Source organism: Diabrotica virgifera, chromosome 3, assembly GCF_917563875.1.
Source record: "Diabrotica virgifera virgifera chromosome 3, PGI_DIABVI_V3a".
Lineage (NCBI taxonomy): Eukaryota > Metazoa > Arthropoda > Insecta > Coleoptera > Chrysomelidae > Diabrotica > Diabrotica virgifera.
In genome coordinates this window covers 71,621,054-71,635,487 of record NC_065445.1, presented here as the reverse complement: position 1 = coordinate 71,635,487, position 14,434 = coordinate 71,621,054, and the positions used below count along the sequence as shown (strand labels likewise).

General features: G+C 30.6%; 1 protein-coding gene across 4 annotated transcripts in view; it reads right to left on the bottom strand.

Annotated features, from left to right (window-relative positions):
- The window catches only part of LOC114325294 (dnaJ homolog subfamily C member 5 homolog), a 224,874-nt gene that overhangs the window by 149,414 nt on the left and 61,026 nt on the right, over positions 1-14,434 (bottom strand). For all 4 annotated transcript variants that reach the window (XM_028273319.2, XM_028273320.2, XM_028273317.2 and 1 more), the window contains exon 3: positions 2,272-2,403. In XM_028273319.2, coding sequence (XP_028129120.1) covers positions 2,272-2,403 — 132 coding nt within the window. The remainder of the gene's footprint in view (positions 1-2,271; positions 2,404-14,434) is intronic.

Genomic DNA, 14,434 nt, shown 5'->3' with positions numbered 1-14,434 from the left:
TTCGCAAATATTGTTCTGTAACTTTTTTCTACGAAACTTTAGGCATTGCAATGCTACATGTAAGAGGAATAGAAATCTACCTTTAAAATGTTCTACAGTATAATGTTGTACGACTTCTTTTAAAGAGGTTATCTTTTTCAAGATTTTATACTTTTAGCGAGTTTTTATATTTTTTACGATTATTTTTTAAATTTCCCATTATAACTTTTTTTTCTACATTTAGGTATATATTATAATAAAAAAAAGCTTATTCTGTTTACTTTAAAATGGTGTATTATAAAAAATTCTAGGATTATTTTTGAATAAGATATGGTTTTTCAAAATGTAATAAGTACTTGCATCGATTTTTGATTTTAGGATTATTTTTTAATTTTCTCATTACAACTTTTTTATGTGATTGTGTGTTATGATTGAATCTTATTTTTTAGATGTACCTAATACTTTGGATCCACTTGACTCGGCCGGGCAAACTTCAAAGTATGGATTAATTCCAATATTTACTGTCAAAGCTCCTGCACCACAAGCTTTGCTTGAAAAAATAGCATGTAAATGTACCAAAGGATGTACAAAAAACTGCGGTTGTAGGAATATAGGAATTAGTTGTTCAATATTCTGCAAAGGGTGCATGTGCATGGGTACTAATTGTGTGAACTCTAAGATAACTGTGGTGTCAGAGGAAGATATTGAAGCTAATGCTAACGAAGAGATGGAATTTGGTTTTGAAAATTTTTTAAATGTCAACGTTTAAATAATTTTAACTAAAGTGATGTTTTCTAAGACTAATGTTTATGTAATTTTTGTAAAAGAAATAATTTTGAATAATACAGTTAAAAAAATATCAAAGAATCACTCGGTTTCCATTATTTAAATATAGATGATACACCATTTTAAAGAAAATAAAATAATCCCTCTTTATTGAGCAATATATAGTATATTCACTTACAAGAAAAAAAAATTATAATGAGAAATTTAAAAAATAATCCTAAAATCAAAAATCGTTGCAAGTACTTATTACATTTTGAAAAATAATATCTTATTCAAAAATAATCCTAGAATTTTTTGTAATACACCATTTTAAAGTAAACAAAATAAGCTTTTTTTATTATAAAATATAATATATACCTAAATGTAGAAGAAAAAAAGTTATAATGAGAAATTTCAAAAATAATCGTAAAAAATGTAAAAAATAATATTTTTTTATATTAGGTATTACATAATATACAATATAATATTATATAATATATAATATATTATATAATAATATTATTTTATTTTTATATTATATTACAAAAATCGTTAAAAGTATAAAACCTTGAAAAACCATAATCTCTTTCGAAAAGAAAAAGTCGTACAACGTTATACAGTAGACCATTTTAAAGGTAATTCATTTCTGTTCCTATTACGTGTACCATTGCATATACCTAAAGTTACGTAGAAAAAAGTTACAGAACAATATTTGCGAAATAACAAGGAAAATTGCCCAAAATTGCTGTGAGTGGCGAACTTTGAAAAATCATATTTCAAAAACTATAAATCCTAATGACCTCTACTAAACAACAGTTTAAAGAAGAAATATGTAGGTTTTTTTTCTGTAAAGCAATGTCTATACCTATATCCTCGTGGACAAAAGTTATGGGACAAAAAGCAAAAGTTCTTTCTTTTGGGTTTCTTTGTGCTTTTTATTTTGAATATATTTTTGTAAAAAAAAGTATCATTGACTTTAAAAAGTGATATGTAGATAGGAAATTTAACCAGGAACAATTTTTATGTAGACGTGTTTGTACCAAAAGTTCATAGAACTCACCCTAATGTAACCTGTGCCCAGGGACTAATTCACCCATTTCTCAAAAACGCACCCCTTTAAATGGTAGCACTCCGCGGTTTTTTCATATATAGATATCCGTTGACCATATGAAATAATAAAACCCCGTTAACGTTGTAGTTCCTTTTAGCTATCTTATTTTGAATATAATCAAAACAAGACAAAGGTTTATATCTAAATTTAAAAAAACTATTCGGGTGATCAAAAAATTTTCATAAAGTATATAATTAAAATAAAGTCCAAAAGTTTTTTTACATTTCTTGTGTAAAAAGTCTTTGTGACACCTGTAAAACTTACAAACTGAACGTTCGATAGACTATTTTTCACTTCTTTTTAGTTTTTCGTATAAATTTCAATGAGTTGATACTACAAAACTTAGATTGTCACTTTTCGGTTAGCAAAATACATAAGACTCAAGTGCATATAAAAATAAAAAATCATAAACTCACATTTAACGTGTGATAGTCTCCAGTATCTTCTGGTGGTCTAGGCTTGCATTTTCCGCAACAGAAGTTGCAACAGCAGCATAAACAACAACAACAATAGCAGCCCGTTAATATTCCACAGACGAAGAATAGGGCCTGTAACAAAAAAGTCAATTTATTAAAAATGTTAATGGATGAGTAAGAGTAAAGGATATTAAGATAGGCAAAATACCCTCATTCCAAGAATTCAATTTTTTCATTTTTGTGATTAAAAAAGAAGACTCGGCTAAAATTCAACCCTCTATCCCCCACAAAAATCTTTATTTTTTCGTTTTTTATATTTAAGGTGGGATTCACACACTTAATTGAGGCATTTACAAAATATATCTATTTTTATAGACCCGTAGGTGCGGTTGTAGTTGATAACCTAAAAATGCATGTCTATTATTGTTTTTTTTTTGGAAAAAAACTTATAACTTTTTTTGGAGATGGCTGCGGGTCTACTTTTTTTATTGTGGGTATAGTGATCAAAATCTATATTTCTAATTTTTTTCAGATTTTTCCGTAAGGTGCGCCATTTTCAAAAATCCGAAAAATTGGTTTTTTAGGAGTTTTTGTGGACTTTTCCCATTTTATAGACTTCAAAATAGATCAAACCAAGATTTTTAATAGGTTATATCAGTGGCGGCTCGTGACCTCAGTATCCGGGTAGGCGACAGAAATAGTGTATAATAATATGTACATACCTATATAGGTACAGGGTGTTTGGTAAAGAATGGCCATAACTTAACCTAACATTCCTGAGCTTAAAATTGGTCGATTTAAGCTAACTTACCAAAGTTGATAATAACCGAAATACAGGGTGTCAAACTTAAACTTTTATTTTATTTATTCTTGAATATTTCCTGACAGACATGGGATAACACGGAATTTGGTAGGTAAGCGGGGTTTTTTGGGATTAGAAATGTAAATTTGCCACCAAAAATGATCTATTACTAGTGTGACTAACTAGCCCGAAAAATCCGGGACATGGCCCGAATTACGAACTCATGTCCCGGACAAGGCTTACGGGCTATCCGAATTTTCAACGTTTTGGTAAAATTTCATATTGAAATTATTAATACATCATTCTTGTAAGAATTCACATCAAATTGAATTGGTGGGACGAAAAAAATCGACAATTTCTAGACTGTTATATTAATACCACATCCAAAACGCATGCATTTTATATCGTCGTATTGAAGTTCTACGAAAACTCAAACTCTGGACTTTCTCCGGTTTCTGTATTTTAATTATCGTCTTCTGGAAAGACTATTTAAAAGCATGAATATCAAATAGTGATAATATTTTAACCCAAAATTCAATTTATATGGAAATCCAACATTAGTTGATTTTCTAATTTTTCGTTTTTTGAGAACGACTTCCGGCTTGAAAGTCGAAACGTCAAAAACAAAAAAAGTCAAAAAACAAAAATGTAATTCTGATTACAACCCATTCCATCAAAAAAATTTTTGTCAACATAAAAATGTTAAATAATCAATAAAATGATGGTATTAAAGTTTTATATTTAAAAAAAATGGCCCGATTTTCATTGAAAAGTCCCGGATTTTAGGTAGATTTTTCAGTCTTGTCCCGAATTCGACTAAATTGGAGTTGGTCATACTATCTATTAACCAGAGGGCGCTACATACGTCTTTCAGCGCTCATTTAATACGTTTAATTTTTTTTATCTCCCACGCCACGTAGTTTTTGAATCAACATTTTTATTCTCTTAATATTTTTACTTTAAAAAGGTATACTACATTCATCTCGCTTAGCTCAACTGTTTTCGAGATAAACGCATTTTAAGTCTGCGATACAACATAATATTTGCATATCATTGTAGTTAGACCCGAAAAATAAACTTGAAACCATAATAATTGTGCCAGTTCTCATATTTATGTCATTCCATTTGAAGAAATTTGAGATACATTTTTGTAAATTTTTATGATTTTAAGTTATTTTTCGGGTGTAACTGTAACTATAATGATATGCAAAAAATTATGTTGCCTCGCAGATTTAAAATGCGTTTATCTCGAAAACGGTTGAGTTTAGCGAGATGAATGTAGTATACCTTTTTTAAGTAAAAATATTAACAGAATAAAATTTTTTATTTAGAAAGTATGTAGAGTGGGTAATAAAAAATTGAACATATTAAACGAGCGCTAAAGGCGTATGTGGCGCCCTCTGGATAATACATCATTTTTGGTGGTGAATTTAGATTTCTCATCTCAAAAAATCCCCGCTTACCAAATTTTGTGTTATTATCCCATGTCTGTTAGGAATAAGTTTATTCAAGAATAAATAAAATAAAAGTTTTAACTTTGACACCCTGTATTTCGGTTATTATCAACCTTTCGTACTAAGGTAAGTTAGCTCAAATCGACATATTTTAACCTCAGGAATCTAGTGTTAAGCTATGGCTCATTCTTTACCAAACACCCTGTATACAGTGTGTCGCATTTAAAATGAAAACACCCTTATATTTCGGCTATCAAAATAAATACAGATTTGAAATTTTGCAGTCATTCATTTTGATGGTTTACACTTTTTAAGATAGTCAACTGAAATTTAAATTTTAAACGCGACCTACTGCGAATTCACAATCACGACGAATTTTCAATATTTTGTTTCGCGTTAGAGATATCGCAAAAAGTTATTTGGAAAAATTGTTAGAAATATTATTCTAACCCCACATACCAAATTTCAGGACAAAATTCGAACTTTTCGTTTTTTTTTTCAGAATTGGTAGTCAAGATCCTAAAACATGCAATTGGCAGTTCCGAGATGCAGCTCGGCACAACCAATGTCAAAGGCTCAAAAAAATCTAGCCTACCTATAGCCCGAAAATACACGGCCAGGCAAGCGACAATACAACCGCTGTGCTTAGCGTAAAGAGTGAGACAAAATGCGAATTCCGTTCGGCTACTTTTTAGAGAGCCTGTCATAGGGTAAAGCCGTCGTAGTAATGCTACGCTACGGGGAGCGTACAATAATTATTACAACTTCAGAGATGAATTAAAAAGTAGCTTTGTATTATTTTAGATTTTTAGATACTTAGGTATTGTATCAATATTTATAAATTACAGTTTTGAAATAAGTAATTTATATCAATAAATAATTTATTATTGTACATTTGAAGAGGTTAGGCGGCGCCTACCTTGCCTACCCTGACGGGCCGCCCCTGGGTTATATATAATTTGAAGTATAGTAGCTTTAAAAATATTTTAGAAAAGCTTAATCTTAAGGGGCTATCCTGGTGTAAAAGGACGAAATTCATATACTTTTTTGGGAATTTCTAAAATAAAAAGTACTGTACCAATTGTTTTGAAAATTTGCATGAGCATTTATCATAAAAATAATTAACATTGTTCTGAACCTATTTCCTTGTGGCATTTTTATGATTAACTATTTAGATGGGAAATAAGCCACAATTAAATTGAAAAAAATAATTTTATTAACGTTTCGACGCCCAAATCGGGTGCCGTTGTCAAAATACAAAATACTACTGCTCAAAATACAGTAGTATTTTGTATTTTGACAACGGCACCCGATTTGGGCGTCGAAACGTTAATAAAATTATTTTTTCAATTTAATTGTGGCTTATTACCCATCTAAATAGTTAATCAAGAATTAACGTGTAAAACTATTTTCATAAAAAAATATTGAAAATTAAACGATTTATGCGCCATCTACTGGCACCGTTAAAATAAAAAGACAGCTCCACTGCTGCAGTGATTGAGACTAATCTAAGTTATTTTAATATTTATTTAATTTTTAATATAAGTTATTTTCAACACCATCAACTAGGGGTTTTTTGATCGGATAAAAAATGTCAATTTGGCTGTATTGGAAACTGAAAATGTTTTACCTAATTTAAAAAAAAATTAAAACACTTCGTCATTATTCGAAAATTTAATATTTTTCAAAAATTCTAGTTGATGGTATAGGAAATAACTTATATTTCAATAATCACTTTCAAATTTTATGTTGCAAGATTTCTATTAGTCCCAATTACTGCAGCAGTGGAGAAATTTTTGTATTTTCACGGTGCCAGAAGATGGCGCATAAATCGTTTAATGTTCAATATTTTTTTATGAAAACTGTTTTACATGTACTTGTTTTTATAATAAATGCTCATGCAAATTTTCAAAACAACTGGTACAGTACTTTTTATTTTATAAATTTCCAAAAAAAGTATATGAATTTCGTACTTTTACACTAGGATAGCCCCTTAAGCTTATTACAAAGCCATTTGTATTTTAATGGTGTGGTTAAGTTTTCGGTCCAGGTAGAAATAAATAAATTTTAATCTATAGTACTTTGAATCATTATATCTGCTATTCAGTATGCTCACTACTCGAAATTTAACCATACTACTCAAATAAAAATGACTTGGAAATAGGATTAAGATAGGGTTTTCTAAAATACACTCACCGACACAAAATTCCGCCACCCAAAATTTTTAATTAAGTTTGACAATTTATTATTATTTGTACTCTACTACTAAAGTTGACCGTTTCTCTGTTATTTCAAGTTGAATACACCAATTTGAGAATGTACCAAAAAACAAACTATTTTCACATATCTCTTTTTGTATTATAACTAGAAGATTTATGAAGGCAAGTTTCTCTTTGTTTTTTTATAACCTGCAAAAATGTTTTTTGAAGTTATACTTCTTTAGGGGCGATGGGAGTGAATTTTACATCAAAATCCTTAGTGCCGGACGCACGCGCGTTATACCTTTGCTCTGATTGGATGTTCAAATGACATGTCAAAAATTATCCAATATGGCGGATGTAGCACAGCTGTGGTTTGATGTGGTCTATTTTTGTGGTTATGGCTGTTGTGTTATAAAATTTGTGAGATTTCGTATAAATTTTTGGACTTATTAACATAGAAAAGATGCCAGGTGTGGAAGCCCATCAAACAGAGAAGTAGAGTTTTATTCTGTGACTGCCGTTTTCAATCACAAAATTACTGATAAAAACCGATTATCTCGAAGGCGTAGAGATCTGTGGATATCTGGTAAGTGTTTTAAAAATTATTATCTTATGCTTTTTCAAGTGGATATAACAATTAAAAAATAAATAATGAAGAATGTTGGCAAATTTGTATAGAAATGACAAGTTTTTGAGTGATTTAAACAATTTTAAAAGCAGACATCTCCTCTCCATTATAACATATAAGCCATTAAAATAATATATTAGTGTTTTTTAGTAAATATATTATTTATTATAATTTTTGTGTCTTTGGATTTGTCTTCCTTGGGCGTAAAATAATAAAATATCTATTTTTATATTTCACTTGTCGCCGTGATGTGTAATTATGTATATCCGAAACGTCAATAACAGGCGTCTTGATAGCCTGGTTGGTAGAGCATTGGACCAGAGATCGAGAGATCGCGGGTTGGTTCAAATCCCGGACGATTCATGTTTTTTTTTTAATGTTTGGCATTGTTAAGGTTTTGGTTAATTTTTGGTAATTATTGTTAATTTTTTGTATTGTAACTGTTAAGTATATTTATTTCGTTGAAATTATATAATAGAAGTATAACTTCTTAGGTGCGTACAAAGTACACACACATTCTTTTTTTAGTTAGATGCATAGTTTTTAAGGTTTTCGCAAAAAACCGTTCGAAAAGGTATTTTGTTTCAATGAAAATGGCCAATTTTCAACCACGAATATCTCAAAAAGTACCTATTGAGTTTTCAAAAAAAAATTATAGAACAGTTTTTGCTTAGAATTTGGTTCTCTAGCGAATTCCGTGGTAATTTTAACCAAAAATTTTTCCACCCCTAAGAAGGGGTGGGAACCACCCTTAAGATAAAAGCACACATCGGCATAGGGTAGACTTTGAATTAGGAGATAAGTAGAGGCTAAGCCCAAAATGTCATTAAACTCCATGCAATAGGATAGAATTCGGAGGTAATATCCTATTCTTGCTCTCATTGATTGGCGTATAAAGAATTTTCTAAAATTAAATATGTATCTTCTATAATTTTTTATTTATAACGCTAAAGTTGCACTTCTCACAAACATTGGCGCACTGTAAAGTAACGTACGGCGAAGTGCACGGTTGAGTTATTTTAATGTAATTCTTTAACTAATGGATCACATTGAAATGGAAATTTTACAAATTGAACATAAAAGAAGAATAATTAAGCTAAATTATGGTTATAATAGAAAGAAATAAAATGTATGGGCATAAGTACGGTGTGGGCGGAGTCAGCCTTACATGAATTTTGTTTAAAAATGATTTAAAAATGTGTAACTAATACAATTTTTTTCTAAAACTCTCAATTTTGCACAACTTACCTTTCAAGCATCTTGCTATATATGATGTTTCATTCAAAAAAAGTCTCAAAAATTTAATTCAAATGATATTGACGTCTCAAAAGATGTAATTTTTTAAAATCTTCGTAGTTTTATAGAATTAACACCACTTTAAGACGGTATTACTCAAGTTTGAACATATCTATTACAGTTTTTATAAGTGCTTTTTTAAAGCTTAGGATGTATTCTTTAAAATGCACTAAATTATTTTACTTTACAAATGAAATGAACTATTTCTTTTTAAGAAAATTAAGAAAGATAACAAAAATGTAATACAAAAACCGAAAATTACCAGCTAAAAAAATTTTTATACAAAGTGATCAAAACTTTTTCTGTAAAACTTACCTAAAATATATTTAATAATAAGCTTCAACAATAATAAATGTTCAGCAAAAAAATTTTTTTTAGCTCTTATACAGTATGTCTGCGGAGTCTGCGTAACTTGGAACCTATTGATAACTTTTTTAATATTATCAGTTTTACGAAAGAAAGTTATTCTTTATAAAATACTCTGCATCGTATATAATCAAAGATGCAATCATCAAATATCAACTTTAATTAATGTTATACGAGGCATGTCAAAAAATATGAATTTCACTCAAGAGTAAAGTACCTTTACACGCCTTTACATTTCACAATATCGAAAATTGTTATTAAGAAAAGTTGTTTGGAATTAAAAAATTTGTTTTAGTGTTTAATTACATCCTTCTAATTAAAATATTGTGAATAATAAAGGCACTTAAACTCTTAAGAAAAATTCATATTTTTTACATACCTCGTATAAAATTAAAAAAGTTTGATATCTGATGGTTGTATCTTAGATTTTAGACCAGGTAGAGCATTTTATGAAGAATAACTTTTTTTCGTAAAAGTGATAATAAAATAGTTATCATAATTGTAATAAAATGATGATAAGTATCCGTAATTTGAGAAAAAAATTGCAATTTTGAGTGATGTAATTGTATATTTAGACATAGTTTCTAATTTCAATCAACTTTTCATAATAGCATTTTTTGATATTCTGGAATATAACGGTGCTTTACTCTTTAACGAAATTCATATTTTTGACATAACTCGTATAAAATTGATAAAATTTGATATCTGATGGTTGAGTTTTAGATGTTTGACTATCCATAGCATTTTATTAAGAATAACTTTTTTTGGTAAAATTGATAATAAATAAGTTTTCCATGTGGTTCCTAGCTACGCAGACACACTGTATAAGAGCTTATCTATAAGAATTTTCAAATTGCAATGTCATATTCGGATTCAGCATAATCAAAAACAAAATAGAAACATACTTGATCAAAGTAAAATGATGAATTTAACGATATTTTTAAAATAATTTATACAAAACAATTGTTATTGCTTAAACAATTAATAACCAATGAGCGGCCAATTCTGTGAGTAGAACTTTTATATAAACTAACAAAAAAAGTTTTAGAAAAATATAAGCGTGTTTGAATTTTTCCGAAACAATGCATGTTTTCAGTAGTAATTGCACAAGAGCCCTGAAATTATTGAATTTTTCCCGAGTGACACTTTGACAGTTTTAATTTCACGAGCCGAAGGCGAGTGAAATTATGTCAAAGTGTCACGAGAGCAAAAATTCTATATTAATTTCAGAGGTCGAGTGCAATTTGTTGCGATTATTTCATGAATAAAACTGTTCAAAACCAAAATTTTATTGTAATTTATTTATGTAAGTACCATTAAACACAGTTTTTATAAATATTTGACGATTGAAAGTCATCACTTTTATAATTTTTAAAACATTAATTGTCATTAATGTCACTGAATGTATTTTTTCGTAGCAACGAAGGGCATCTGACGTAATATACTTAACGACGGGAGATTATCAAAAATTATCGATTTAATTCAGATTTCTGTAGCTTTCTATTGGTCAGAATCTCCTATGAATGAAATAATCGTTCTAATTGCACTCCCCTATACTCCACTCATCCATCTAAGCATTGTAATTTCCAGCCCATACATTCTCTGTTTCCCTTAATTTTTAACCGCTTAACATTCAGTTCCATACACCGTAGCTGGTCTTATGGTGGTGTTATAGAATGTTTCCTTAATTGGAATCTTTCTATACCACAACACAGCACTCGCTTCCTTCCACTTCATCCATCCAACCCTAAATACTCTGTTTTTATCCTACTGTTTTAATCCTTTAATGCTACCCTGTAGTTTCGCTATTATCTTATCTAATAGTAAGAAGAGCCCTCATACAATCTTACTTTCACATTGAGATTTATCAGTCTCTCTCACGCCTATCCAAACTCCAAACACTAGTTGTTGTTACTCCCTCACACATGTCCCTCACAATCTTCATATATTCACTGGGAACTTCTTTCTTATTGAGCTCCCACTAAAGAATTTGTCGGAGAATTATATCATACTATGGTTTCTCAAGATCAATGAATACCATCATCATCATCAAGGCTTTTCATTACGGATGAAATGTTTGCCACTCTTAATTAGAGCTCTCTGTATTGTCAAAGCTTGTTATATGAGTTGGCTTTCGTTACAATTTTGTTTCCACTCGATGGATGGATCTCCAGCTAAAGTAACAACAGAAGAAGGTAGCACAAAATCAATTGCAATAAAAACAGGAGTGAATAGGATGATGAAGGACAAGAATTTATCCAGAAATACAAAACTGAAAATATACACAGAGTTGCAATCAGACCAATAGCTACATACGCAGCTGAGACAATGTATCTCACAGATAAAGCAGAAGAAAAAGTAGGAATAGTCGAAAGGAAAATAATTTGAAGAATTATGGATAGAAGAACCATGAACTAAGATCACCAGATAAAAGGCAGAAAACCAAGGGGAAAACCCAGAGAAAGATGGGAGGACCAGGTCATGAGGGACATAAAAGTCCTGAAAATGAGAAACTGGAGGGAAGTATGCACATTGCACATATCGAAACAATGAATACCATATGAGCGTTTACTTATTTCTGCAGTTCTCCATCAGTTGCCTTTTAACGAAATTTGCATCTGTTGTTGATCTACTTTGAAGAAAACCAAACTGATTATCGAAAAATGATGAATTTATTGTTGCTCGAGAAAATTTTCTGTTATTACTACATAATTACAAAAAATCAGTACTACCATACCAGAAGATTTACATGACAAAATTGAAACGACAAGGAAGATTTTTACTTTTGTTACATGGCGCACGTAGTTTGTGGTTTTTTGTTAGGTTTTTTGAAAAATACATTCAAAACTTTTTATAGCTTTTAGCTGTGTACATTTAATACAAAGATAACAACACTTCTTATCACTTAATTTTAACTTTAAATAAAAACATCACCGACTTCTAAATAAATACTCCTCAGGCTAAATTATATCTCAAAAACAATCAGTGCTGTAAGGTTTAAAAAAAATCAAGAAAAATGCTCATATACGACAGTGGCCGCGACAAGTTAAAATGGAGTGACATCAAAAGAAAATTATAAATAAATAAAGAAAAACTAACCTTGTCACAATTTCCTAAAATTTTTCCGCAACAACCGGCGAGGTTCGCGAACCAAGAGTGAAACATCTCACTCACTTTTTATCTCACACCATCTTCAAAAATTAGTAAATAACACTTAAGAACTCCTTAACTAACTTGACGAGTCGAATTTATGGTTGAAGCAAAGTGTCTCCGACCTTGGATGGACGATTCGGGTCAGAATTCGTTCATAAACATTTTAGTACAAGTGTTCTTGCTATCAATGGACGGACAACTTCATACTATTAGTACTATGAGACAATTTTTTTAAACTTTATACCATGTTCGGCCTCACAATTATGTATAATATAAAATATCAAGTAGAACTTGTTTTTTTTTTAATTTTATCGTAGACCGCACGCAGATTTGTTGTCGTATTGCTAATTTACTTTTAATTATCAACTTTTACGTGATTAGTCATTTTATCCCCAAGTTAGTACCGATCTAAAACTGCCTAAAAGAATTCTACAGAATCAGCTGATAAGTTTGTATACCACAGTATAGACTAGTATTAGTATAGACGAGTACACGGTATACACGAGTATGGACCATTATTAGACCAATGTGTCAAACTGTGTCAAAGTTGTCTTTTAAAGTGTACCAAATTAAACCAGTGTCGTTCCGTACCTGGAGGCGCAAGGGGTACGGCAACTCAAGGGAACGGTCCCTACTGTCAGCCTGACTCTAGAGACCAACTTTATGTTAGCATAAGTTCCTTAGTTTTGATGCATGAAACTTTTATGAAATACAAAAAATATGCTTTTTTTAAACACTAAAAAAGTTTTGATGAGTTTTCCCTGAAAAGTATTTAATTTTTTGGTTACTTCACGTTGAAATATTCGGTTTGTAATTTGACAAATCTTATCTTTAACTCCATCTAATGCTCTATGGATGTGAAACATGGTAACTTACTAAATCCCTAGAACGACGCCTACTTGCGTTGGAAATGGACTTCTGGAGAAGATCAAATCTGTACATCGGAGGTAAAGGACACTATGTCCATTTTTATCGAAATTGGGATTATTACACTTTTGAATATAACTTTTCAAGCTCTACACATAGGTAAACCACACTATGTCTAGAGACAATTTCACGGCAACTTACCGACTTTTTAATAGACACCAAGTCCACTTCCAGTCAGAAGTAAACTACACCATGTGGACTTGGTGTTGTTTACCTCTACTAAATGTGCGCACTGTTATTTACCATCTGGACATAGTGCTTAAAAATAATACACTACACTACCATTTTACAGTGAACAATCAGCGACTGAAATTTCAAACAAACTTTGTAAATCTAATTTAGTAGTAGTGAATATGTTGAAAAAAATTGAGCCAGGAGGTTTAATAAAAGCTGATCAAAGAGGTAGACACAGGCCAATAAATAGAAATTCCTTCCCAACGTACGAAAGTCATTATTCCAGAGAAAGAAGCGATAGAAATTATCTGGAAACAGAACTTACAATAAATATGATGCATAAATTGTACATTGATGAATGCAATAATTAAAGACATGTGGGCAAAACTAACAGTAAAAAAGTGGTTATACGGAGATATTTTTTACATTATGTATAATGTATATTGTATATGATGCAGGTGACTCCTCTGTACAATGTATAATGCGGGATGAATCGAAAGGGGCATGTGTAAATGAAATTGCCTCGTCAATTTGAAAATGGGCTGACAATACAATTCCGGGTAGTCAAGTAGAGGACATCACTCTGTGAACCAATAACTGTTATTGCCAAAATAAAAATAGAAGTGCTATTTTTGGATGCTGCATTCGTACCCTCTCAAATAAAGACGATTACAAAAAAGTTTTTAGTGAAAGGGCACATACATATCGAAGCAGACAGTGTTCAGGATTTGATCGAGAGAAAATAAAAGAAACTCTCCAATTTGACCATTTTAACACATGGGACTGGCAAGAGCCTAGTAAGGCAAACATCAGCAGGAACTTGCAGATTTAAAAAACTTTAAAAAACACTGCTAGATAAGAAACCATCACCTAATCCTCCTTTGTGTGTTCTCCTCCAACATGTGTTTCCTACAAGTCTAACACATTGGAAAGCTTTTTTATAAAACCGATTTCAATGATAAAAATATGAATGAGGTGGATTTCATAAGGTATAGAAGGCAACAAGTAACGTTTACAGCACAAATAAATAGGCTCAATATACCCATTATCAATCACAAAACAAAAGTAAAGTGACTTAATTCCACTATTGCCCTTTATTCCTGCGGTTTGTCTTGCTTTTTGACAAAATTTAACACATAGAAATAAAGCCACAAACGATTAC